We start from the raw sequence: 25,039 nt of genomic DNA, 5'->3' as shown, positions 1-25,039 counted from the left end.
CTGGCGGGCGGCCGCAGAGCCTGCCTTGGCACAGGCGCGTGGTGCCGCGCGCTGGTCCGTTGGCTGGCCTCGCTTCTTAAACTTAAATGTGTCTGAAAAAAATTCTGTGTGAAGTCCTGGATCATTTGTCCTGGTGGGTCGCCAGAGAGAGCCTGGATGGCGGGGTGCTGATTCGAGTCAGGACCCCCACCCCCCGGGGTCCCGGCCAGCTCCCTCTGCGGAGGCCACGGGGCGGGGGTGGGGGCACACGGACAGCGAGACTTAGGGCTGCCCCTCGGGAAGGCGTAATCCTCTCCAGGCGAGGGTCACCCTGGCGAGGCGACGAGTCTCCTGGGAGGCGCTGGCCTCCCGGCGGCCCCTGGCCCCGCTGCGCACTGTGGCCAGGACGGGGCCCGCGAATGCCGCAAGGTTTGCGTCCAGAGGGGCTGGCCCAGCCACGCCGGGGCCTGCCCTGCCTCTCCTCCTCGGAGGGCCGCCTCTCTGTGACTCAGGACCAACCTGGTGGCCGGGTGCCGGCTTCCTGCTGCCTAGGGACGAGCACTCTCGGGCGGTGCCTGGGGGCGCCGCCTGCTCCCCGCGACGTCCCGGGACCCTGCGTGAGCGCGTGGTCGTGCTCTGGCTGAGGGCAGAGAACAGGGATTTTGCGTCTCAATTTTGTGAGTCCTTGGGGTCATCGTGAATGTCGGATGTCGTTCTCGATGTGGGATTCCCAGCAAGGAGGGGGCACGAAACTTGGCAGGTGGTGATCGATTGAACGGGGCTGAAAGGGCCAGCGGGCAGTGGTTGAACGCCTGGGCTCTCCTCCAGTGGCGCTGCGGGGGCAGCTGTCTGCCCAGGGCGGGCAGCATCCGAGCTCAGGGCCAGAGTTCCACAGGCAGACGCTCGCAGGAGGGCCGTGTGGGCTGGAAGGTGGCCCTCCCTGCAGAGAGATTCCAGAATGCAGCCGGTGGACTACGGGCCGAGCTCAGCAGAGGAAGCGTGGACGCCTCTGACCGGGGGCAGTCTCCCGGCGGCCGGCAGGGAGCCAAGGCCGTTCTTCCTCTGCCACACCACGCACCCAGCTCAGCTGGGAGCTGCACACGAGGGAGGGCCCGGACCCTGGAAATGGCACCGCCGCCTGACACAGGAGGACCCGGGGGCTGCAGGGCAGCTGGAGCACCCCCGGCTGTGGTGTGAAGTGAGCCGTTCCTGCGGGTGGGTGCAGCGCCAGGATTGGGGGGGTTCTTGGGGGTTTCCATCGTGAGCAGAAGCCCAGAGTGCCATGAGTGAAGTGGGCGCGTGGGGAGCAGGGCTGCTTTCAAGGGACGTGGCAGACGCCTCGAGCACCTGGGGTGTCCATGCCTCTGACCCCTTCCTGCTTCTCGGGCCTTCCCTAGAGCGACGCCCACGAGGACATGTGCATCCGAGCACCCAGCGCGTACGGTGTGAGGGTCTGGGGCCCTGGGCTGGGGTGCGCTGTTGAGTGTTTGGGTGGTAGGGTGTCTGTGGGGTGCCCCTCCTTGGTGCTGAGCCTCCCCAGGCACTGCTGGCAGCCACAGCCCCACCACCCAGACTTGGTGATTAGACCTGGTCCTCTGCGGCTGACTTGCCCACGCCTGTCCTGCCCCACACCAGCCCCAGGCCTGGGATGCTGCTCACAGCCCCCGGCAGGTGGGCCCGCCAGCCGGCCCGCTGCCTCCTTGACACCGCGGCTGTCACACCTGTGACAGCATCTGACCCAGCTCTCTGCGCGGGGTGGAGATGGAGCCTTCCAGAATGCCTGGTGGTCTGAAAACAAAGTTTCAGTTCCCTTTAGCTCCTGCGTCTCCACTGTGTGCCGCTGGGCCCTGAGCCTGCTAACCAGGGCGACGGTTCCCTGAGTAGCCGCTCCCGGGAAGGCCAGGAGGGACACAGCTGGCCTGAGAAGGCCCGTGCTGTCCACCTGCCGCCTGGACGTAACCGCCCCCCCGCTCCCCACATGCCGTCGGGTGCAGGCCGCGCCCTGCTAACTCCTCTGTGATCTTAGCCGTCAAGCTGAGCCACCAAAGAAGGAGGCCGCCTCTGCGGGGCCGCAGGTGAAGCGAGCGGATGAGTGGAAGGACCCATGGCGCCGGTCCAAGTCTCCCAAGAAGAAGCTGGGGGTGTCGGTCTCCCCTAGCCGGGCGCGAAGGCGTCGGAAGACGTCAGCCTCCTCGGCTTCTGCCTCCAATTCCTCCAGGTAGGGGCCGCCCGTCGGCTCGGCTGGTCCTTGGACGTGGGATGGCGGGACCCGGCTCGTGGCGCGTGCTGGCCGGGGGCCCTAGCCCTGGGCGGGCGTCTGCTGGGCGCGCGTGGCCCTGGGTGCTGGAGGAAGACCCGCCCCGCCCGCCCGCCCGCCAGGTCGTCGTCCCGGTCCTCGTCCTACTCCGGCTCGGGCTCGTCCCGGTCCCGCTCGCGCTCGTCGTCCTACAGCTCCTACTCCAGCCGCTCCTCCAGGCATAGCTCCTTCTCGGGCAGCCGCTCCAGGTGCGTGCGGGGCTGGGGGAGGGGCGGGGGCTGCCCCCGGGCCCACACGGGAGGGGCGCCGGCTGCTACTGGCCGCAGTGGGCACCGCCCCAGACCGCCCTGGTGGGCGCCCCCGACCGCACTGGTGGACGCAGAGCCCGGCCTCACGTTGTGTCCTCCTAGGTCCCGGTCCTTCTCCTCGTCCCCGTCCCCGTCCCCGACCCCGTCCCCGCACAGACCAGCCATCCGGGCCAAGGGGAGCCGGCCCCACCACCTGGTAAAGCGGGGTGAGTGTCTGCGCATGCCCTCGCCCCGCCTGGAGACCCAGCCAGAGGCGGCGGCGGCCCCCCACACGTGGGCCTTGGCCCTCCCGCCCACCTGCCTCGTGAGGCGACCTGGCGCCGCCAGCCAGGGACCTCGGGCCGGGGCACACGGTCCTCTTGCCCAGCGACCACGCCCGCCCCCGCCCTGCCATGGGGGTGAAGCCCTACCGCGCCTCTCGTCCTGAGCCACGCCGGCCACGCCCCACACAGGCAGAGACGGCGGGCGGGGGGGGGGGGGCGTGTGTGCCTCACGAGGTGGAAGGCCTGGTGCCGCCAGGGCAGGACACGGCCGGCCAGGGCTTCTGAGCAGCCTAGAGTTCACGGCTGCTGCTGCCGCCCACTGTGACAGGACGTCCGGCCTTGCCTGGCCATGTCCGCACTGAGGGCGCAGCCCCTGGCTGCCCTGCTCAAGGGCCTCTGGGGGTGCCCGTGCCTGCCTGGGCGTAGCTTCAGGGGCGGGCTCGGGGCTCAAGCGTGTGCAGGCGGCTGGCCTCATGAGAGCCGCGCCCTGAGGGGCCACGTCTGGACCTTCCTCCCGCACAGAGAGAAGTCTGTGAAGAAGCCAGTTCCCCCTCCAGTTCCCCCACAGGCCCCGAAAACCACTGCTCCTGCCCCCGAGCCCACCAAGTCAGGAGACCCCCGGGAAGCCAGGAGGAAGGAGCGGCAAGCCCGGACCCCCCCCAGGAGGTGAGCGCAGGGCTCGGCAGCTCTGGGGTCCCACATCGCACCTGCAGGGTGGGGGCTCTCCAGGCAAGGCCCTCTGTCCCCACCCGTGTGGCTGTGGCTGATCCTCCTCGCCTGGCCTCCGCTTCCCCACCTCACAGCGAAGGGGAGGCAGGACCCCTCCCACCTGCTCGCCGACAGACACACGGCGCTGTCTTCCCTGGATAGAGGCCTCCTGGGGCGGGGACGCCAGTGAGGCTCAGGGTTTTATTCTGAGCAAAAGTGACACTTCAAAGCCAGCCGAGGCCACCGTCCTGCCGGGGCCCAGCCTGCCTCTGAGGGGACGCGGCCCGTGTCTGCCACGGAGGCCTGAGGGCCGACTCGCTTCTCTCTCGCTCGCAGGCGGACTGTCAGCGGCAGCGGCAGCGGCAGCAGCTACAGCGGCTCCAGCTCCAGGTCCAGGTCGCTGTCCTCTCCCGCTCGCCCGTCCCTCCCTGTTGGGCCCGCCCCTCTGCAGAGGGCCCGCAGGCTCGGGGCGCACCACCCCCTCAGCAGCCTGCAGGCCGCTGTCCCAGCGCGGTGGGGGCAGACAGGCACACCCTCCGCGGGGCCCCGCACCTCCCTGAGGAGACCCAGTACCCAGCTGGAGCGGGCGCGAGCGCCACAGGCTGCTGTCCCTGCCGCCCGGTGTGGGAGGACGCATGGGGCGGGCTTGCTGTTGCTGGCGGGCTGCGGGGCTGCCCCCCTGCCCGGCCTTCTCCTGGGCCTGGGTGCTGAGTCGGGACTGAGTCCCCTTCCCACGGCCTGTGCCTGGGTGACGCCCTCGGGAGCCGGCTGTCCTCTCGGTGCGGGCAGGGCGGGGCCGCCTGGAGTCGCTCCCGGGCCGCTCCGGATGACCCGAGGTCTCGGCCTGGCTCCCGGCGGCCGCAGGTGAGACGCGCTTGCGGTGCTTGAGGCCTCACCCGGGACTCTGCTGTGGTCACCGGCTCTCGGGTCGCTCTCGGTCACCTGCCCCTTCCCAGCAAGCAGTGCGGCCGTCTCTCACTGCAGGGGCCGCACAGGGTGACCCCTCACACGACCCAGGGCCTTTCCACGTCAGAGCCGGGGAGGGTGGGCCTGGCCGCCCACTGCTCCTGGGGCCACGTGGCACCAACGCACTGTGTGTGCAGGTCCCTGAGTGTGAGCAGCGTTTCCTCCGTGTCCAGCGCCACGTCCAGCAGCAGCACAGGGCACAGCGTGGACTCGGACGACATGTACGCAGACCTGGCCAGCCCCGTGTCCTCCGCCAGCTCACGCTCCCCCACCCCCGCCCAGACCAAGAAGGAGAAAGGTGCGGGGCCCCGGGTGCTGCTGTGCCCCTCGTGGCAGGAGGGCGCGCAGCGGGGACGTGGGGGGAGGCAGTGGCCGGGCCCCCAGAGGCTTGTGAGAGCAGGGGTACGGTATGGCGTCTGTGACGGGGAATTCCCCTGGCAGGCAAATCTAAGAAAGAAGATGGCGTCCGGGAGGAGAAGCGGAGAAGGGACCCGTCGGCACAGGCGGCCAGACCCTCGAAGCCTTCCGCGGGCGCGAAGGCCTCCCAGCAGTCTTCGGCGCCCCAGCAGGCGGCCCCGGGGCAGCCCCCGCAGGGCACCTTCGTCGCCCACAAGGAAATCAAGTTGACGCTGTTGAACAAGGTGAGGCAGGGCGCCGCCGCGGCTCCCCACGGCCAGCACCCCTGCCCGGCCTGAGCCCTGGTCCGTCTCCAGGGCAGCCTGCGCCAGCCCAGAGGAAGCCAGGTCCCCACGGGACTGGAGCCCCCCAGTCAGCGACCCCTTGAAACTGGGGTTCCCATGTGGGCGTGGGGTGAGGGAGTGGGTCCAGCTGAGAAGGTGCAATTCGGCCACCTGTCCTGTGTGTCCTGCCCAGTGGCCGGAGGCGCAGGCCCATCCCCGCTGACCCCTCGCTTGTTGCAGGCGGCCGAGAAGGGGGGCAGGAAGCGGTATGAGCCCTCGGACAAGGACCGGCAGAGCCCGCCCCCGGCCAAGCGGGCCAACCTGTCCCCAGAGCGAGGTGAGCGCCCGGCCTCGGAGCACGGGCCCCGCAGGACGGAGGTCGGGGCTGGGCCCGGGGAGCTCTGACCGTGGGGTCGTGTCATAGACCGTGACCCGAAATGAGTGAAGCTGAAAACTGAGTGTTTAGTTCCGAACAGCGGCGTGACCTGGCGCTGCCGGAAGTGGCTGGTTCTGCCCCACGCGCTCGCTCGCCGCGCTGCTTTGGCCTCATTTTGCAAACCTGACCCGGCTGAGCGGCGGCTGCGCTCTCCTGAGTCTGCGCCCTCCCAGTGGAGTTGTGGGGGGCAGAGAGGCAGCGGGGAACAGACACCTTCCCCCACACACCCTCCCCGCCCCCACCCCGGTCTCTGGCACTCCGGCTTCCCAGCCCGGGGTGGAGGCGCCAGCCGCGCCGATGCTGGAAGCCGCCGCCTCCACGAGCAGAGGCCTGATGCCGGCCTGGCGCGTGGCTGGCGAGCACCCGGTGCCCCTCCCGGGGCCGCGCAGCGCTGCCCCACAGGCGCCTCGTGGAAACGCAGAGGGCAACTCTCCCGGCCCTCAGGAGAGGCCGCTGCCCACCCCTCCTAGGGGCACCAGGGCCCCCCGTCCCTGCCCGGGCAGCCTGCCGGCATCCGCCCCGCTGTCCTTGCCCAGGTTCTCGGGACCGGAAGTCCAGCGGGAGGCTCGGCTCCCCGAAGCCAGAGCGGCAGAGAGGCCAGAATTCCAAGGCTGCTGTGGCCCCTCCAGACAGGTGAGTGCCCCCCATACCCCGGGCAGCCCACATGGGCGCGTTTTCTTCGGGAAGGCCAGGCCAGTGTCCTCGCCGGGCAGGGGCGCAGGTGACGCCACCATCCGCGCAGGCGCGGGCGGGCCAGCCCAGAGCACACGCACACCCCGGGGGCCTCCAGGGCGCGCGCGGGTCCCCTCCCCGCAGAACAGCAGGGCCGCTTCCTGGGGGTCCAGGCCCCCCGCTGCGCCTGGGCCTCCGCCTCACAGCCCCACCCCCACAGGAAGCGCCAGCAGTCCCCGCAGTCCAGGAGCTCCAGCAAGGTCACCAGCGTGCCCGGCAAGGCCCCGGACGCCGGCTCGGCCGCCGCCAGCGGCGCCAAGCCGGGCAAGGCCAGCACGCTGTCGCGGCGCGAGGAGCTCCTGAAGCAGCTCCGGGCCGTGGAGGACGCCATCGCGCGCAAGCGGGCCAAGATCCCCGGGAAGGTGTAGCCGCCGCGCCCCGCAGAGACTCGCGTGTTTTTATAAATAGGGTGATAAGCGCAGCCATTTCGGATTTTGCAGTTCATGTCTCATGTTGGCTGTGATTCTTTTTAAAAATTAAAAAGAAAAAAAAAGTTTCTCAGCTGGAAAAGAAGCCACACGTAGTGAAGACGATGCCGAATCCCAGCCTCCCCGACCGGACCGGACCGGACCCGCGCTGCAGTCCCGGGGACGCGAGGACGCCCGACGCCCCCCCCAGCGCGCGCCCCGTCCCCGCCCGCCCGCGCCCCCAGTGCCCCGCGAGCCAGGCAGCCTCCCGCCCTCGCTGTCCCCGGATCAAAATAGATATATATTCTTGACCGAAGTCTGATCGGGAGATGTTTCTTATCTTTTATTTTACGCATCAAATTGTTTCAGTTGATTTAAAATGAAAAAATACAGAAAAGACCAAAAAAAAGGCCAAGGGTATCTTTGGGCGTCTGTCTCATGAGGAGGGTCTTTTTTGAGGGGTCTCCTAAAATAAAATATTTTGATAAGCAGCCGTCTCGCCTGCTGTCTGCGTGACCTGGGCCCGGGCGAGGGCAGCGCGGCTGGGTCACCCGCGGGCACGCCTGGTCGGTGGTGGCCGAGGACACCGGGTCCTTCGGGGACCCTGGAAGGTTCCCGAGCTGCCTGCTGAAGGGGCTCCCCTCCTCTCACCGCCAGCACAGGGGCCCTGCCTGGGACCCGGCCCCCCAAGGGCGGCACCGCCCGGATACCTGGCGCGGCTGGCGCGGCGGCCCCGTGGACACCTGCTCGGAGGGACCGGCCGGCCGGGCAGACCCCACGGGCCCAGGCAGCGGACACCAGCCCCTCGCAGTCCCGGGAGCAGCCCAGAGGGCTAGGCCCGGCCCTGCACCGCCGCCGGTCCCTGAAGAGTAAGTTCCAGAAGTGCTTGTGGCCAGGCCCCACGCAGCCCTGCCGGCCAGGGGAGGGCAGGAGCGGTCATTCTGCTGGCGGCAGGGCCATCACCAGGAGAGGCTGAGGGGCCGGAGTGGTGCTGCTGGGCCCTGGAGCCCAAGGGGGAGGACCGTGCCCAAGATGAGGGGGGCTGCTGCTGGGTCTCCCGAGGCCGGGGGAGAGCTGGGGTCTGGAGCAGCCCTCCGCAGGCCGCCTCCCGAGCCGTGCTTGGGTGGTGACTTGTGCCCAGGTCTGCGAGCAGCGGCACCGGGAGGGACGAGCCCTTGGCCCTGGCCCTGTGCCCGCCTTTCGCCGCCCTGCCCCGCGGTCTCGCCTGCCTCGGCTCCACCAGGCCCTGGTGTTTGAGTCCATCCCTCTCCATGTCCAGCGCCCCCTGCGTCTGCGCCCCTCTCCTGCGTCTGCGCCCCTCCTGCGTGTCTCCGGGCGGGACCAGGTGAGGCGGGCAGACGTGCAGGTAGAGCGGCAAGCCTCCAGGCACCGCTCCCTCGACACCCTCCTGCCCTCTGGCAGAGCCTTTCCAGGCTTGCCCAACCGGGACTCGGGCGCTTGCTTCAGCTGCTGGCAGGGATGGGCCTGCGTGTCCAGTGGGTGTGAAGCTCAAACCAGAAACAGCCCCGCCAGGCTGGACCTGCCCACGGGAAGCAGGGGGCCCTCGCCGAGCCCAGCCCAGCGTCAGCTGCACGGACGCTGGCCCGGGCACCAGGGCGGCTCCAGGCCAGGCTCCAGGCTCCGTCTCCGGGAGGCCGTGCCTCCGGGGCCGCAGCAGCAGCAGCAGCGGGGCTTCCTGGGCAGCACTCCTTAGGGTGCACGATGCGGCGCCCATGCTCACCCCCGGCCTGGACTTGCCCTCGAGCCCCAGATGCCCAGCACAGGCCGGAGGCCCCTCTGGTCCCCAGTGCCCCAGGCCCAGCTGCCAGGGCAGGGGCACAGGCACGGGAGGAAAGCAGCCGCTTGCCCACCTCCGTGCAGGACAAGTGACCGGCCCAGGACTGACCCTGCTGAGCCTGCCCAGCCCCCCCACTGCCCAGCTGCCCCCCACCTCAGGCATCTGGGCCCCCAGGCCCAAAGAGCAAAAAGCATACAGCTTGAATCCAAGAAGCCGTGGGTGGCCGCTGGCCGGCAGGGGCCTGGCCTCGGGGAGGGAGGGGGCCCATCTAGCCGGGGTTAGCAGGAAGTGGGGGAGGTAGGGCAGGAGGCCGGGTCAGCGGGAGGAGGAAGCCTGGGCCCCGGGGCTTCCTAGGAGGAGGCCTGTGGCTTTCCCCCGGGTGTGGCCCAGGTATGAGCACCGGAGCTGAGCCGCTGGCCGGCCGGTGCACCCCCGGGTCTGGCCAGGAGCTCTGGCTGTCCCCATGGTGAGCCTGCGCCTCCCCCACTTCCCAGCCCCAGCCCCAGGGGGGTGTTCCCTGCCGCGCCGGAGGGGTGGGGCAGGCCAGCGCCGGGGTGTGCAGGCTGGCCCGGGGCTTGGTTTCCCAGCTGTGGCGAGAGCGGAACCTTAGCTCTGCGGGGACAGGGTAAGCCGGTTGGCCGAGGGAGGCGCCCTCACTGGGCACCCTCTGACCCCCAATTGCCTGTCCCACCAGCTCTTCCCTGGCCTCCCGGTCCTGCTCTGCTGGCCCATCAGCCTGGCCCCCCATGGCCCCCCACTCTGGGGAGGTCCCCACACCCAAAGCCCACCCCTCGGTGCTACTCCGCCGAGGAGCTGCCGCTTGGCCAGGCCGCCCAACACCTGCTGGCCCAAGCCGCCAAGTGGGGCAGGCCCTGCCGGTAGCCCTGGCGTCCAGCCTGGAGGCAGCGGGCCGCGGGGGGGCGGCAGGCGGGCCCCCAGGCTGGGACCCAGTGCCCGGTGCTGCGGCTGGAGGAGGTTCTGGAGGTGGAGATCCACCGGTGCTCCATCTCGCCCTGGAGATACCGGTGGGCCTGGGGTCCCCACTGGGGGGCGGCCACCCCGCTCGGCCCCCCGGTGTCAGGCCCAGTCTCAGTCTGGGGGCTGGTCGCCGCTCTCAGGTTACCCACTGGTTACCAGCGAGAGGGACGTTCTGGGCCCCCACTAGAGGCCCCGCGGGCGGGGCAGGGTCTGGGGGGAGGGCGGGGCCCGGCCCAGCACCCCGTCCTTGTGCTCTGGGAGGGCAGCGGGGCCGCGCCCAGCCCCCTGCCCCACGCGGGCTCACGCGTCCTTCCCCACAGCGAGGACACGGACGAGAGCCACTCCCCGCACTAGCTGGCTGGGCCGAGCGCTTGTGCGCCCCCCTGCTCCCCGCGCCGACCCGCGGTGTTCCCTGGGCTGCGCGGGCGAGGGTCATCCAGGCCTGCGCAGCTTCCCTTCCACTCCGCTGGAGCGCCCCAGGGAGAAGGGGTGCCCCTCCGCGCCCCTCCACACAGCTCAGGCTGGTCTGCGCACTCCAAGCTCCCTCCCTGCCCTCCTGGGGGATCAAGGACCGCTTATTTGTAAAACAATTATGTAAGTGTAAACACGAAGGCCTGGTGTTATCACGGATGGACCCCTAAGCATCCCCCCCCCCCCCGCGGGCAGTGGGCAGGGCCTGCAGGGGGCAGGGGGCTTCTGGATCCACGCTGAGGACAGATCGCGGTGGGTGTGGGGGTGCAGCCAAGGGGCCCTGAGGTGTTGCTGACCTCTAGGAGGGGCAGGGCTGGGTTCCAGTGTAACTGGCAGGGCAGGACGCCCCTCCAGGCCAGAGGCCCCCCTGGTTCTGAAGGCTGGACTTGCTGAGAGCAGGAAGGGCAAACTGGAAGGACGGGACATGAGGGGTCTTCGAGGCTTTGGGGGTGGAGTACTCCTCAAGGAGGAAGGGGCTCCAGCCCCGCTCCAGGCGGCAACAAGCGGTGCCCAGGAGGGACACCCAGCCCCGCACGGCTGGCGAGAGTGTGCAGGGGCGTACGTGTGTTTGATCCTGGGCACCAGAGGAGGGGTGCGAGGGCAGGCGGGGCCCCCACAAATGGCCCAACGTCCTGGGGGCCAGAGAATTTTGCCCCAGCCAAGGGCGACGTGGAAGGGCAGCTGGGCTCCCACTGCTCTTGAGCTCCCCCCTTCACTCAGCCCTTGGGCAGGCCTAAGGATGCCCCAGAGGGGTACACCAGCAGGTTTGGGGGAGCCCGGGGCCAAACAGGAGAGATTCCAGTTACCGTATTTCATGGAATAGACAGAGCCCGTAATGCCAAGAGCCACTGAAGGAACAGGGCTGGGCTGGGCAGCGGGAAGGGGGTGCCCACTGGGCTAGAGGGAGCCCCCCGCCCCTCCACCCTGCCCCCCCATATCCCCAACCCACACAAGGAGCCAGCGCAGCTTCCGTCCTTTTTATTGTGGCCGCAGCCCTGGCAGTGCCAGTCACACCACCTCATCAAACACTGGCATGGGGTTGATCTGGGGGCCACCAGGGGGGACCCCTGCAGTCCCCGCCGCCGTCTCCTCCTCACTGGGCTTCTTGCGGGCCTCGGCGGGGGGCCGCGGTGGGGGGTTGCTGGGCGGCTGCTTGATGGTGGTGCCCACCTGCGGGCGCTCCTTGGGCTTGTGCTCGATGGGGGCCCACTGCTCCCCGTGGGTGGCCGCCTGCGGGACAGGGCGAGGCTGGGCCGGGTTCAGACACCCACCGCCCCCAGTTCCCCCTGCCAGGGACCCCGTAAGACAAGAGAGCTGGGTGCTGACCCCAAGGTCCCGCTCTCGCCACAGGGAGGGCCCCAGGAGGAGGGCGGGGGCCGGGCCAGGGGGCTTGGAGCCTCCGGACACGGTTCCCCGAGACTCACAAAACACAGACGCCCACTTCGAGCGGGAAAGAAGGAAGAAGAGCGGGGAAAGGACGCAAACACGCAGGCGAAACAGAGAAAGCAGCAATAAAACACCGCCCGGCCGTGGGGGGAGCCGCCCCCGACCTGCTCCCGCAGAGACGCAGGCGGCCGCGCAGACCTTGGGGACACGTAAAAGAGGACCCCCCCCCGCCCCGCCAGGACGGTCCACCCGAAAGGCCGCACAGCCGAGAGGGCGCGTGGGCAGGCGCAGAGGACGCACCAGCCACGAGCCGGACGGACAGACGGAGGGACGCCGCGCAGCCAAGGGCGTGGGCACCTGGCGCCAGGCCCCACGCGCGGGACGGGGTTTGCAACGTCCCCCGCCGCCGAAGGGCTCGGGATGAGAGTGGACGCGAGCCCGGCGCGGTGACCGGGACGAAATCCTCCATTTTGAAAAGCGCTCCCAGGGCACGGGGTGGGGGGGCGGGGGTGGGGGGGCGCGCGGGGGCGCTGCTCCGGAGGCCGAGACGGAGGGAAACGGGAGACCCGGTGGGGCCGGGCAGCGCAGGAGCGGCCGTGGGGCCCCGACCCGGCGGTTCCGCTTCCGGTTCAGCCGCCGGGTCTCGCCGGGGCCGCTGGGCGTCAGGAGGGCGCAGGGGCCTGCAGGAGCCACCCGAGGGCACTGACGCCGGAGCTGGCAGGAGCTGGCGCAGCCCGAGAGGCGACTGAAAGGTGTGTGGACCCCGCCCCCCAGAGCAGGAGTGGGTAGGGGGACCCGGGGCGCCGGAGGACCCTCTCCCGCCCAAGCCAGGCCAGCTGACCGGGCGGCCGGCTGTGGCCAGCTCCCGGGCCTGCTCCCAGGGCACCCGGCTGGAGCAAGGTGATTTCGATGAGAAGGGCCGGCAGCCGCGTCCCCTCCGGGGGGCCCTTGGGGGCGCCTGCACCAGCCAGGTCCCCTCGCCCGGCTTCTGCTTCTTGGTGCATGAAGGGGCCCCCCCCCACCTCCGGGTCGCGGCAACAGGAAATGCGAGCGCAAGGCAGGGCGCGGTGCTCGCCGGGTCGCGGCCGTCCCCACCACTACCCGGGCAGGGCCCAGCTGGGGCCGGGCTTGGAGGACCAGGGCCAGGGGGCGGCCGCTCGGGCCACTCACCAGTAGGTAGATGGTGCTCGCGATGGCCAGGCAGGCGGTGCCCAGGATGGTGGCCAGCAGGAAGCCCGCGGGGATCGCCAGGCTGCGGGGTGCAGAGGCAAAACGCGGGCTGTCAGCAGGGGTCCCGGACCCCGGCCCGCCCCACCCTGCCGAAGGTCTGGCTGCTGAGTGGGGGCCCCCAGGGCCAGTCTGGACACGGAGCCCCCGGGTTTTGTTTGCAAGAACATCTGTTGGGGCGAGGGTCTCACTCACGCGAGATGCAGAAAGGCCCGGATGTAGTAGTTCCTGGACAGGGGCCCCAGCATCTTCACCACTTTGGTCATGTACTTCTGTCCGCTGGGCAGAGAGGAGGGACGCGCAGACTGAGTCCCGCTGGGGCCTGCAGTGTCCGGCCCGGCCCAGGGCACCCGGGCTCCTCCCTCCTAGGGCCACGGCGGCCGGACCCGCTCGGGCCTCGGACAGACCGAGCCGCACGCAAGGCTCTGACCCCCGCGCCACCCCCAGCCCCCTGGGGACTTACCAGCGCTCCATGGTGGAGCCCTTCTGCCTCCTGCCGCGGGGGTACTCGAGCACGCACACGAACACGCCTGCAGCTCTGGGCCCGTTAAGGAGCAGCCGCGGCTCAGGCTCCGGAAGGCGGCCACGGCTGCAAGGCCCACGGCGGGAAGCCGCCAGCAGGTGCACAGGCCCGGCCGCCGGATGGGGTCAGCGGGTGTTACCCCCCAGGGGCCGGCAGCTGACCGCCACCCGGCCTCGGGCCCTGAGCCTCCCCCAGCACTGCCCCAGCCCCCCGCCCGGCGCCCACGGTGCAGGATACATGGCGTAGGCGCCGAAGTACCACTGGGTGAACTGCCCGGCGGTGGCCACGATGCCCCCCGAGATGAGGACTGTGGACAGAGGAGGTGGTGAGCAGGCCCCGCGTGGGGGGGTGGCCCTGTTCCCGAGGGCCGGCTCCAGTCCCCACGGGCTTGTCCACACGTTTGCCCAGGACGGGACCCTGACCCGGTGGACAGGAGTCGAGGGGCCTGGGGCAGGGAGGGCTCTGAGGACCCCTGGCCTTCCTGGACTCGCTCCTGAGCCCCTGACGTGACTTCCTGGTCACTGAGCTCCCACCCCATGCTGGCCCCTGCGCCCGGCGGCCAGGCCCCCCTCCCGGGCAGCGCGGCAGCCCCGGCCCCGCACTCTGGGCTCCACGCGGCCGCGGTGCCGCCCACCTGGGTCACCCCTCCCCGTCATTTAGAATTTCGGGGGCAATTTCCCAAGGGCGGTAAAATACACATAACCTAATGCTGGCCGCTCCGGCCGCTTCCGGGGTCCTCCTGCCAGGGCGTCCCTGAGGCAGAGGCAGCCCCTCTGAGAAGCCCCCTCAAGGGACAGCGTCTCTAGACACGGAGGCCCCCGTCTGACCTCTGCCCCCGCTGTCCTCTGGCTGCAGCCTGGACGCCGCGGGGCCTGCAGCTGCGCTCAGGGGAACGCACTGTCCCGGCTGCAGGGTGCTCGAGCGGGCAGGGATTTCAAAACTGCACAGATGGCGAGCTTCCCCTCCCGGCCCAGCTTCCTTTTTCCGTCACTCTGGGGTTCTCCACCCCTTTCCCGACTCCCTCATCTCTTCGTCTGGGGCTCTGGGCCCTCGCGCAGTGCTGTGTACACTGCGCCCCACTCCTTGCCACCTGGGGCTCCCGGCCAGCATCCCCGGGGACGGTGGTGCCCGCCGCCTCTGGAATGGCGCGGGAGCTCACGGCCCTCGTCCCGTCTTGCTGCCCGTTCTCAGCGGGCACACGCGCACACAGGCACACGCGCGCCCACGCCTGTGCTCACAGCCTCTTGCCCCCACGCGCCCGCAGCCTGGCTCCAGGGATCTGGGTCTGCTGAGCCCCGAGGCGCTTCCTCAGAGGCTGAGCTGCCCTGTGGCCACCTCCAGAGGCAGCTGCACCCGGGGACGCGCCCTCTGGAGGCAGCGCGGGAGAGTCCAGTCTCGGGGTGTCTCGTGACTCCCACCGGGCCCCAGCGGCAGTGGCGAGCTCGGGGTGGGAAGGGCTGTCCTCTCTCACCCGTGCCCAGCACCCCGAAGGCCCCTGGTAAGAGCCGGCCCGGGATCCCGACCCCTGGCCTCCGCCCTCAGCCCCCCGCGGGTGGCCCTGTCGATGCCCCCTGGGGATTTCCCGGCCTCGGTTTGGGGCTCCGCTACACATTAACCCATTGGTCTGCTGGTCAGCGTTTTTGCGCCCTGGGCAGGGCCGGGCAGTCCCCTCACGTGCCACGGGCGCACTGCCCGCCTCCATCGGGTCCTCGCCCCACCCTGGCTGCAGCACCGCCATCCCTCTGCGGCTGGTGGCGCCGGGGCCACCCAGGGGCGCACGGACTGTGCGCTGGGCTGGGTCACACAGGAGGTGGGTGAGCGTTCAGCTTGCCTGTGGGGGGTGCGGACAGATGGGTGGTCGGCGGTGGTGAGCCGAGGGGCGCTGCGGTCCGTGTCCAGGCCCCTTAGCGCGGGTGCCCTCAGGCTTCCCCGCGGAGCTAGACTGAGCCGAACGAGGCTCGGAGGCTTCAGACAGAAGAGCACACTTCTGCACGGGCCCGGGGGTGCACGGGGAGCCCGGGGAACAGAGGCAGCCGGGGTCAGGGCGGGGTGGGGGCTGACCTGGGCAGGGGTGGCCTGTGCTCTGTGGGTTTTCGGAAGGGGGTGACAGGGATTAGATGGAAACTCCTACAATAACAGAAGCCCCCTGAACAGGCTGCCAGCAGGGTCTGGAGGCCCAGGGTCCTCGGGCCGCAGTGCATGCCAGTGACAGCGGAGCCAGCCCGCGAGGCCGAGGCTGTGACTCCCATCAGATGTGAGCTGGGGGGGACGGCGTGCTTCCCCAGGGCCTGGGGGGCTGGCCTGCAGGCAGGGACGGCTCTGGGACCCCCACCCAAGAGGAGTTACTTATCTGGACCCCTAGATGTGGAGGGGGTGGCCGGCCTGACCCAGAGCAGGCCGCTGTGCCCCAGCTGCCAGCCCCCAAGCCTGACTTCACATTGGGGGGACCCCCTCTCTCTGTGCCCTTCCCTCCCAAAAAGCTTTGCCCCTCTCCCTGCTGTCCCCTGGCAGCAGGGGACCCGGGGTGAGTCCCAGTGGTTTGGGGTGGGTTGGGACCCTCTTCTCACGGCATCCCCTCAAGCGGTGCGGCCCCCCTGCAGGTGCTTCCTGGGAGGCGCAGCCCCGAGGGCCTGGCTGGCCTGCCTTGCGGGCCTAGGCCCTGCTCTAACACAGGGCGGGGTGCAGACCCCACAGCTCCAGGCGAGGGTGGCAGGCCCCTGGCCTCCCTAAAAGTGTCCTCTGGGGCTGAGCTGGGAGTGGGCCCGCCCTCTGGCTGAAACCCAAGACGTCCACACGGGGCTGGCCCAGCGGGAGAGGCTGCCCAGCAAGGGGCGGGTCCTGGCCAGCAGGCAGGAGGAGCCCACCTCAGCGCCAGGGGCCCCAGGAGGGAGACCCTCGCTGGCCCGGGGTGCAAGCGGGGCAGGGTCCTGCCCCATTACCCCAGCTCTGGGTGGGTGGGGACACCCAGGAAACCACCGGGGAAACACTTCCCCTTGGTTGCAACTTCCTCTCTCTGAGCAGGGAGCGGGAGAGGGGCGGTGGGTGGGGGGGGGGCACCGGTGTGCAGGAACGGGAGGGTCTCTGGCCCCTCCGTGGAGCCGCCGCCAGCCCCTGCCCCCGCCCGACCTGGCCAGCGGCCGCCGGGCTCCCACCACACTGGAGTCCAGGGGTGGGGGGCCATCCCCGGGCTTTGGCTCCCACTTCCCTCCCCGCCGCCCGGGGTCCCGGCCCCCGTGGCCTTCGGCTCCCACTTCCCTCCCCGCCGCCCGGCGTCCCGGGCCCGTGGCCCTACTCACTCAGGCCGGAGGCCAGCGCCTGCTCGTTGGCCACATGGCCCACTCGATCTGCCCCATGGCGGCGGCTGCGCTCGCTGCCCCCGACCGCGGGTCTGCTCTGCTCCCGCCGGCGAGTTCCGGCACCGCCCCGCCCCGCCCCGCGGCCCGCCCCGGCACCTCTGCCCGCCGCCGCCTGGCCGGCCCCTCACGCCCCCAGCTCCGCTGCCCCCAGCTCCGCGCCTCTGCTCCCTGGGGGGAGCAGGGTGCCCAGTAGCCGTCTTCCTGGCCACCGGCCCGCAGCTCTCCCCCAGTGCTGCTCCAGGAGCTACCTCCGGTGTCCCCAGCTGCCCCCCCTCCCCAGTGCCTGGGTCACCCCCACCAGAGCCCAGAGGGCGGTTCCTGGGAGAGAGCAGGGATCCGGGGCTGGGGCAGGCTGGCCTCTCCCTCCCTGGACAGTCACCCCCCCAGGACCACAGCCGGGGGCCTGCTCCGGGCAGCAGACCCACACCTCGCCTCCCAGAGCCCAGAAGTCAGGGTCCCAGCCTGCCTGCGCAGGGCCTAGGGGCCTCCAGCCGAGAGAAAAGCAGGTCCCAGATCAGTGCCCGCAGACCCACGCCCTACAGTGGCCAGTCCAGGCCCTCGGAGCCTCGGGGCACCGCACCACAGGCGGCGGCTGCGGGCCCCTGCCGGGCACCTCACCACGTCGGGCACACGGGTGAGGGCAGCCTCTGGGACAAAGACGCCCATCCCAGATTCTCCTCTCCCGCAGGAAGGCGGGTGCCCGCGCCCCAGACCCGGCGATGCGTGACGGCTGCAGGCCAGGCAGGCCCAGGTGGATGCCGCCGGTCCAGAAACCAAGAAGCAGGTAAGGCTGGGAGTCAGCAACTTTATTCCCCACCGTAGACCCCGGACGCCAGCCCACCGGCGCCCGCCTCCCGGACACACCCCGTGTGCCCAGAAGATCCTCGGCCCGAATGTAAGGTCTGCCCTGCGAGGGCCAGGGTGGCCACTGGCTGGAACCCCCGGGGTTCCCTGGGCACCGAGGCCCCTCCCTGCACAGACCCTCGTCCAGCTGCGGACAGACAAGGTCCCCACAACACCTGCTCAGGGCCAACCAGCCCTTCACCCAGGGGCGCCCCACGCCCCGGTCCCGCCCGCGGGCGGTCATTCCACGCGGCCCGTCTGGAGTCAGGGGTCGCCCACACAGCCCAACCCCACAGGCAGGCCTGGCCCGAGCTCCCCAGTCCCAACGCAGTGCCCTCCCCAGCGGCAGCTCCGGCGCAGCGGCGGTCACACGGCTGGCTTGGGCAGGCCGTCAGGGCCAGGAGGTGCGCGTGGGGGTCGACCAGGGTTTGGGGCCCCGGCCCCACCTAGGGGCAGAGAGATCAGAGTCAGTCCGGGGTGACCTGGAGAAACGGGGGTCCCCTGGCCCTCCCTCAGCCAGCACGGCTCCTCCCTGCGCCGGCGGCCACCCAGGCTCCATCGGCCACAGGCGTGGACAGCGGGCCGGGTCTCGGCGCCACAGACCTGCCTCTTGGCATCCACGTTCCCTGCCTCAGCCCCTCACACTGCGGGGAGCCCCGGCGCACCACCCCGGCCCCCTCTGCCGTCCTCTGCCGCCCCTCGCCCCGGCCCACCTGGGTGGAGATGATGTACTTGACGCCGCCAGGAAGGGGATCCACGGCCAGCGCGGCCTTGAGCTCCTCCGACAGCGCGGCGGGGGGCAGCGGCAGCCCCTTCAGAAACCTGGGGAGACGGTGGTTGTGGGCAGGGGCACGCGGGCTGCAGGCACAGACACCCTCTGCGCCCCGACACTCGCTTCAAAGAGGTGGCCGGGCGAGGCCTCCGTCACGCGTGTTTTGCCACGGGAAGAACCGCGAGGGCCGAGGAGGGCAGGCCCGGGCGACTGCGAGGTGGCCAGGGTCACCCCGTGGCTTTGCCGATGTGGCCAGGCGAGGCCAGGCTGCCGCTCCCGCCAGCTCCGACTCAGGAGAGTGCAGCCCCCCAAGGGGACAGCATGGTCAGAGTCCCAGGGCCCCGCCAGCCTCGGGGGCTCACCTCAGACCTGTGGCCCGTCCCCCGGTGAGGAGGTCAGCACCCAGCCCCCCACGCAGGACGGTGACCCTGCAGGGAACAGGGATCTGGGAACGCTTGAGGGAGGTGACCCACCAGGAAGCACCCGCCTGGCAGCTCGGGGCTCCCTGCCCACTCTCGCCGCTGCGGGACCCTGCGGGAGAGCCGGCTCCACTCCCCAGACACTCACTTGTCTCCCTTTGACTCGGGGGGGAAGGCGTGCCTCACGGCGGCCACGAACTCGGCCACGGTGTCGTCCAGGGCGAAGACCACGGCGTTGGGGCCCGCGTCAAACGTGTAGGCCACCTGCAGCCAGGCGGTCAGTGTGCGCGCCTACCCCTCCCCGCGGCGCATAGCCCACCCAGCGCCCCCCGCCCAGCAGGCGCAGCCCGACGGGTCACAGCACACCCCGCTCGGGGAGGGCAGGGCAGCCTGGAGCCGACGGCTCGCTGGGCGCATGGGGCGGGGGCCGGGGGTGGTCAGGCGGCCCTTGCCTTGGTCTGCCCGTGGTGGGCGTTGAAGCGATGCACCAGCTGGATGATGCGCCGCGAGATGTCATTGAGGTAGGAGATGGGCGGGAAGGTGTCCAGGCAGGTGGCGTGGAACTGGTTGCTGTCCTTCATGGTCAGCTGGCCGAAGCCGTGGAAGTCCCTGTCCCGGATGCAGCGGACCATCTCGGCCATGCGCGCCGGCACCACCGCTTCTGCGCGGAACTGCAAGGCAGGTGCCCATGAGGCCCGGCCAGTCAGCCGGCCCCGGCCCCCCGGCCTGCCCCAGCTCGCAGCGCCCCCGCGGCCTTACCCGGAGCAGGGCGCTCGTCTCCACGCTGGTCTGCATGCCCGCCGTGCTGCTGGTCATCTTCTTCTCGGCACTCACCTGCACCGACGAGACGGTCTGCAGCTGCCCCATGGCCGGCGGCCCCCACCCGCCCCGCAGCCCCTCGGCCTGCAGCAGACACGTCACGGGTCTCCACGCAAGGGCTGCTCAGATGCTGGGGACCCCCGCACCCATCCCCTTCAGCCAGGGCACCCACCCTCCCCCCGCGCCCCACGAGGGCTGCTGGCACCCACACGTCCACTCACCACCAGGATGAGGATGCGGAGCTCCGGCCAGTGAGACTCGGGAGCCACCTGCAGGGCGACGCTGTCCTTGCCGTCCGCCCGCTCCCCCATCTGCCACTCCACGAAGCCTCCGTGCAGGCTCCGGCAGGCACTTCCCGAGCCGCGGCGGGCCACCTCCGAAAGGTCACCCTCCACCCCATAGACGCGGGCCAGCGTGTAGGCTGCGGGCACAGGAAGGAGACTCAGGGCCTGCGGGTACAGACCCAGAGCACGGAGGCCGGCGGCTCCTCGGTTGGCACCTCCCGGGCCTGTGGCAGCGGTGCAGGGACCCGCTTGGGGGTCCGGCGGACTGAGAGCTGCAAATCAGGCCCCAGGGGCACAGCGCACGGAAACGACTTGGGGCGGGGGGCCAGGGGTGGGGCCGAGGCTGCGGTGCTGGGGACACCCCTCCAGGGCTGGCGCCAGTGAAACCATCCCTTCAAAAGCACAAGCCCGCTGGGGTTTCTGTCATGTAGTCGGGCCTGACCTTGGGCCCCCAGGCTCCGCGTGCTCCTGAAGGGCACCCACCTAGGCAGGCGTAGCCGGCGGCTGAGGAGGCCAGGCCAGCCGCCGTGGGAAAGTTGTTCTCCGACGCCACGTGGACCTTGTAGCTGAGGCTGGGGGGCGGGTCCTTGCTGCCTCCACTACTGCGCTTCTGGGCCAGCCTGCGGACTGTGGGGGGGCGGGGGGCCCAATCAAGCAGGAGGCAGTGGGCGCCCCTCCTGAGTGCAGGGAGCGGCAGGGCCACAGCACTGACCAGGCCTCGGCTCCAGACCCCGGGCCTGAGTGCAGCCCAGCGTCCTGGGAGGGGAGCAGGGCAGAGGCGCTCCCCGCACTGGACCCGCCCAGAGCGAGCAGAGTGGCCAGGCCCCACTTACTCTCCTGCAGACACGCCTGCAGGCGCGGCTGCCCCACATCCTGCTCCCGGCCGTTCAGCCAGATCCGGTCCTCGGTGAAATCCTTGCTGATGGCGGCCGTCGTGGTGGTTTTCAACTGGGAAAAGGGTGCAGAGGGGCGTCAGGGAAGAGCACACCTGCCTGGTCACCCACTCAGGCAGACCGGGCCTTGGGGGGCAGGGAGGGAGGAGGCTGAGCGCCAGGCCTGGCCTCCCAGCGGCAGCTGTCCCGTCCCGGCCTCGAGGGGCTCACTGTGCACCTGCGTGGGCGCCCGCCACACCCACCTGGTCCTGATGCAGAGTGACGCTCAGGGAGGAGTTGATGGGCAGGATCAGCTTCTCATCGCGCTTTCCCCCTGGAACAGGCCGGAGGTCAGACCTGGGCCGTGCCCGCCCACCGGCTGCCCTCCTCTGCCCTGCACCCCACGCCCCTCCCGCAGCTCCCGGCTGCCTCAACCCTGCTCTCTGCCCGCACAACCTCAGCCGGCCTCGGCCAAGTGCCAAAGGGGCAGAAGTCCTGGAGGCTCCCGGGCGCTCTGGGCACTTCCCCAGCGGCCAGCCGCGGGGCACCCCCTTGTCCGCCAGGAGTTGCCTTCTCCTACCGCGAGCGACCAGAGCTGAAAAAGCCCCAGTGGCCCCGGACACGAGCTGCCGGCATCGCCGCGCAAAACCCAAGCCCTCCTGGGCCCAGCCCAGCCCCAGAGCGGCCCGCGCTGACTCCCGGCGTGTCTCCCGGGGTGTCCCAGCGTGTCTCCCGGGGTGTCTCCCGGGGTGTCTCGGGGTGTCTCCCGGGGTGTCCCGGGGTGTCTCCCGAGGTGTCTCCCGGGGTGTCCCGGGGTGTCTCCCGAGGTGTCTCCCGGGGTGTCCCGTCCCGGGTGTCGGCCGCGGACAAGCTCCAGAACGCGACTAAGGCCGCCAGCGCCCGAGGGAGCCCCACGCCCTCGCCCCGCGCTGGCGGCGGCCGGCGCCTCGAGGGGCCGCGCGTCCCCACGGTGCGCCGGGCCGGCCGGGCCCTCGGCGCGCGGGGCGCCTGACCCCAGGGCGGCCCCGGAAGGCCGCGCTGCAGCGTGCCCGGGCCCCGCGCACTCACAGTACTTGACGACCGCGATGTTGACCGGCGCGGAGCAGGTCACCGCCGCGAGCCGCGCCTCCGAGGCCATGGCCGGGACCCGCCGCGCTCGGCCGCCGGCCCCGGCGTCTTGTTGGCGCGGCGATTGGCCGGGGCGGCCGGCTGTTCGCGCGCCGCCCAATCAGCGGCGAGCCCCGCCCCCCCCACTTCCCGGCCAATGAGCGGGATCGGACGACGGGCTGCCGACACCGCCCCCGCGCCCCGCGGCGCCGCGCCAGCTCCGCGCAGGCGCAGAGGGGGCTCCGGCCGGCCGGGCGGCGACGCCGGCGCGCCGTGTGCGCAGGCGCGGGCGGGGGGCGGGTGCGCAGGCGCGCGCGCGCCGCGCGCGCGCGCGGGCGGGCGGCGGGGCCGGGCGTTCCCGGCGCCTCAGGGCGGGAGCGGGCGGGGCCGCGCCGGGACCCCGAGGCGCAGCTCGGCCGGGCCTCCCGCGCCCCGCCGCGTCGCCTGCCCGCCCGCGCCGGCCCCCGCCGCGGGAGTCCGCGCCCCCCGACCCCGGGGCCCGCGCCCCGCCCCCCGGGAGGAGCGGAGGGGCCGCCCCAGACCCCCGCCTCGGCCCCGGGAGCCGCGCCGCCGCGTCCTTGCTGGGGTCCCGGGCCGGGAGCCCGCTGGGGCCGGGGCGGGCGGGCGGGGCCGGCCGGCAGGTGCGGGGCCGCCTCCAGCCCAGGTGCCCGGGCGGGGCGCGCCACCCCCGCGGCCGGCCCTGTCTCGCCCCGGCTCCGGCGCAGCCCGCGGCGCGGGTCCTCCGGCGGGAAGGCGCCGGCGCGGGCGCAGGGGCCGGGGGCGCAGGGCGGGGCCGGGGGCGCAGGGGCCGGGGGCGCAGGGCCGGGGCCAGGGCGCAGGGGCCGGGGCGCAGGGGCCGGGGGCGCAGGGGCCGGGGCGCAGGGGCCGGGGCGCAGGGGCCGGGGCGCAGGGCCGGGGGCGCAGGGGCAGGGGCGCCCCTCCGTGCCGGCGTCGTGGGGGCCCCGGCGGCGGACCGAGGTGCCGTCCCCCTCGGGCCCCCGGCCCCCCGGGGTGCGGGGGCGGCGCCTGTGGGCGGCGAGGCCCGAGCCCGCACGAACGCCCCGCCCGGAAGGCGCCCCCAGACGCCCGCGGGGTCCGCCGATGGGGTGTCCCCCCCCCCCCCGCGCGCCCGGCAGCCTGCGCCCCTCTGGCCGCCGCGAGCTCCGCCCGACTCCGTGCCGGCCCTGCGGCCCTGCCCCGGGGCGCTGCGGCGGGGAGGCTGCGGCCGCCCGAGGGCCCGGCGGGCCCGCCCTCCTGTCGCCTCGCTCGGGGGCGCCTCACGGCCGAGGCTTCCGGGCCCTGCGGTCTGGCCTCACCTGCCGGCGGGGCTGTCCTCAAACGTCCGCGTGCGCCTGGTCCGGGCAGCGCGGAGGGCGCCCCTTCAGCGGGCTTGGGCGGGGCGGGAGCCCGGTGGGTCCCAGCAAGGACTCAAGGCGGGCAGCCCTAGCCCAGGGGCCTCGGCCGGCAGCTCCCGGCGGGAGGGGGGAGCTGGTTTTCCCTTCCCTGCCCGGGCGGATGGACGGTTTGCAGCTTGGGGAGGGCCCGCCCCTGCCCTGCCCCTGCCCCTGCCCCTGCCCCTGCCCCTGCCCCTTTCTGGCTCGCGTCTGCCTCCTCCGGGGAGAGACCCAGTGGGGAGCTCGCGCTGCTGCCTGGCCCCCAAGGCTCCTGGTTTGAGGGCCGGGAGGAGGGGCCAGGCCTGCAGGAGCAAGGCCCCCCCTTCGCTTCCCTGCCCTCCACCAGCAGAGAGAAGAGCGGGACAGGGGGCGCTGCCCTCAAAGCCTCATGCTAGGGCTCTGCCCGCCGGCCGCCTCCTGTCTGGCGGGGCCCTGGGAGGTGCGATGTCCACGCGCCTTCGTGAGGATTTTACTTTGTCAAACGTCTGCTGTGGAAATGCCCGGCATCTGTTTTTGTCATGTTGACTTGCTTTCCGGCGCGGAAGTCCCCCGAACTCTCCCCGTCCTGCTCGGTCGTGGCCGCAGTGTTCCCTGGGCGGACATCGGCCCGCTGGGTCAGCGCCCGGCGGGGGCCCTCCGGGCGGCACTGGGCCTCTGGCCGTGGGGTTTGCGTGCAGGTCCTGCTGTTGGGTAGGAGCCCCGGGGTGGGCTGGGGTCGGACGGGATTCGCAGTTCTGGTCTTAGAGGCGAGCCCAGGCCACGCTGCTCCCGGGGTGCAGTGGCCCCGGAGGCGCCTGCGCGGGGGAGGGACGCCTCTGGAGCAGTCTCAGCCGCGCCCAGGCCCGCGGGAGGGGCGCGCCGCCTTGACCTGGCTCTGTCCTGCTCTTGGCCGGAGCACCCTGCCTTCCCCAGGGTGAGCCGGGCTGGAAACTTTGTTCCACTGACCTCTGCCAGAGGCTGAGCTGGGCCAGGGCGGCGCTCGGAGCATAGATAGTAACAAGCGGGCTATTTTCAGACTCCCGCAGAAGACCCCAGGGTGCTGGCCAGCTGCTATTTATGGGCCTCTGGGCTTCTGGGAGGGAAGACACCCCTTCGGGGCACCGGCAGCTTCGGGAGGAGGCTTCTTCCCAGGAGCGGTGGGGCAAGGCCTCCCGCCTGCAGGCCCAGGCCCTGCCAAGTGCCAGGTTTCCCTCCCATCCGGGCTCCGCAGCCATGTCCCAGGTTTTTGCTGTTGAGAACTGCACAGGCCCCCCTCTCAGGCCCCAGGCCTGCCCTCCGCCACCTGCGCCCCCCCTTGGGGACAAGTGCGGCCACGCCCAGGGCTGCTGTAGGGGAAAGTGGGGATGTGATGTGGGACACTGGCGTGGAAAGGAAAGTCTCCATACAAGTGTGGAGGCCCAGCAGCCCCCCGAGAGAAGACCTGGCCGTGCCAGTGTCGTGGGGATACACGTGTCTGAGCGCCAAGCCCTTCCCTGGCGCGCCTTGGCGGGTGTCGGGACAGGACTCCCCGAGCCCCTGAGCCGGGACTGACCGCAGCCCACTGGCCCCTGGCGGCTGTCCATCTGCGTGTTCCCTGGCAGGTGCAGGTCTTTCTTCCACACACCCCTGCCCGCCGGCGCACCCCCACTCCCCTGCCCCCGCCAGCCCAGATATAAATATCCGTGCATTTTCCATGGGCCAGGGCCGAGGGGAAAACATTTGGCTTTATTTTGGGCCTGTGAAATTCCCTGCCTCCGTTCCCGACAGGTGCGCCGCCTCATTTAGATCCCGGGGCCAGAAATAGCGCGCAATTCACAGTGTCGCTTCCTTCGGGTATCTGCATCTATTTTGAAAGAAAGCCTTCCTGTGAGCTGACCGGACATAGTGCCAAGGCCACCGCCCTCGCCCGGCTCCAGGGGCACCCGCTGGGCCCTGCTGCTCCTGGGGCACGTGGGCGCAGGCCAGGGCGGAGGCCCGCCCGCCTGTCCACGCCCCTCCGCTGCTTCGGGGCGCCCGTCCCCCTGAACCCCCACAGAGCGCCTGTTGGTTAGCCCACGTGCCCTGGTCAGGGGCCG

The 25,039-nt window shown here is 71.5% G+C and overlaps 3 protein-coding genes across 3 annotated transcripts in view; 1 reads left to right on the top strand and 2 right to left on the bottom strand.

The window, feature by feature from the left end:
* The window catches only part of ZC3H18 (zinc finger CCCH-type containing 18), a 29,630-nt gene extending 22,691 nt beyond the window's left edge, over positions 1–6,939 (top strand). The window contains 11 exon segments of the mRNA XM_037515750.2: positions 2,006–2,197; positions 2,359–2,484; positions 2,647–2,711; positions 2,714–2,750; positions 3,330–3,473; positions 3,852–3,911; positions 4,619–4,779; positions 4,923–5,122; positions 5,402–5,498; positions 6,134–6,230; positions 6,490–6,939. Coding sequence (XP_037371647.1) covers positions 2,006–2,197; positions 2,359–2,484; positions 2,647–2,711; positions 2,714–2,750; positions 3,330–3,473; positions 3,852–3,911; positions 4,619–4,779; positions 4,923–5,122; positions 5,402–5,498; positions 6,134–6,230; positions 6,490–6,697 — 1,387 coding nt within the window. The 3' untranslated portion in view covers positions 6,698–6,939.
* Positions 6,940–10,951: 4,012 nt separating this feature from the next.
* Positions 10,952–16,513, bottom strand: LOC119250341 (cytochrome b-245 light chain). Its single transcript, XM_037518086.2, is given in 7 exon segments — positions 10,952–11,213; positions 12,540–12,621; positions 12,792–12,875; positions 13,060–13,134; positions 13,357–13,426; positions 16,416–16,445; positions 16,448–16,513. Coding segments are annotated over 7 exon segments (588 nt in total). The 5' UTR covers positions 16,473–16,513; the 3' UTR covers positions 10,952–10,991.
* Positions 16,514–17,644: 1,131 nt separating this feature from the next.
* Positions 17,645–21,635, bottom strand: MVD (mevalonate diphosphate decarboxylase). The gene is given in 11 exon segments (XM_037518085.2): positions 17,645–17,719; positions 17,722–17,764; positions 18,032–18,140; positions 18,658–18,773; positions 18,962–19,180; positions 19,269–19,343; positions 19,550–19,749; positions 20,096–20,239; positions 20,446–20,560; positions 20,748–20,818; positions 21,553–21,635. Coding segments are annotated over 11 exon segments (1,197 nt in total). The 5' UTR covers positions 21,623–21,635; the 3' UTR covers positions 17,645–17,684.
* Between the last annotated feature and the right edge of the window lie 3,404 nt (positions 21,636–25,039).

The sequence above is a fragment of the Talpa occidentalis genome, unplaced genomic scaffold (genome assembly GCF_014898055.3).
Source record: "Talpa occidentalis isolate TD23 unplaced genomic scaffold, MPIMG_talOcc4v2.1 talOcc4.17, whole genome shotgun sequence".
In the NCBI taxonomy this organism is placed as follows: Eukaryota; Metazoa; Chordata; class Mammalia; order Eulipotyphla; family Talpidae; genus Talpa; species Talpa occidentalis.
This window is presented reverse-complemented; position numbering and strand designations above follow the sequence as displayed.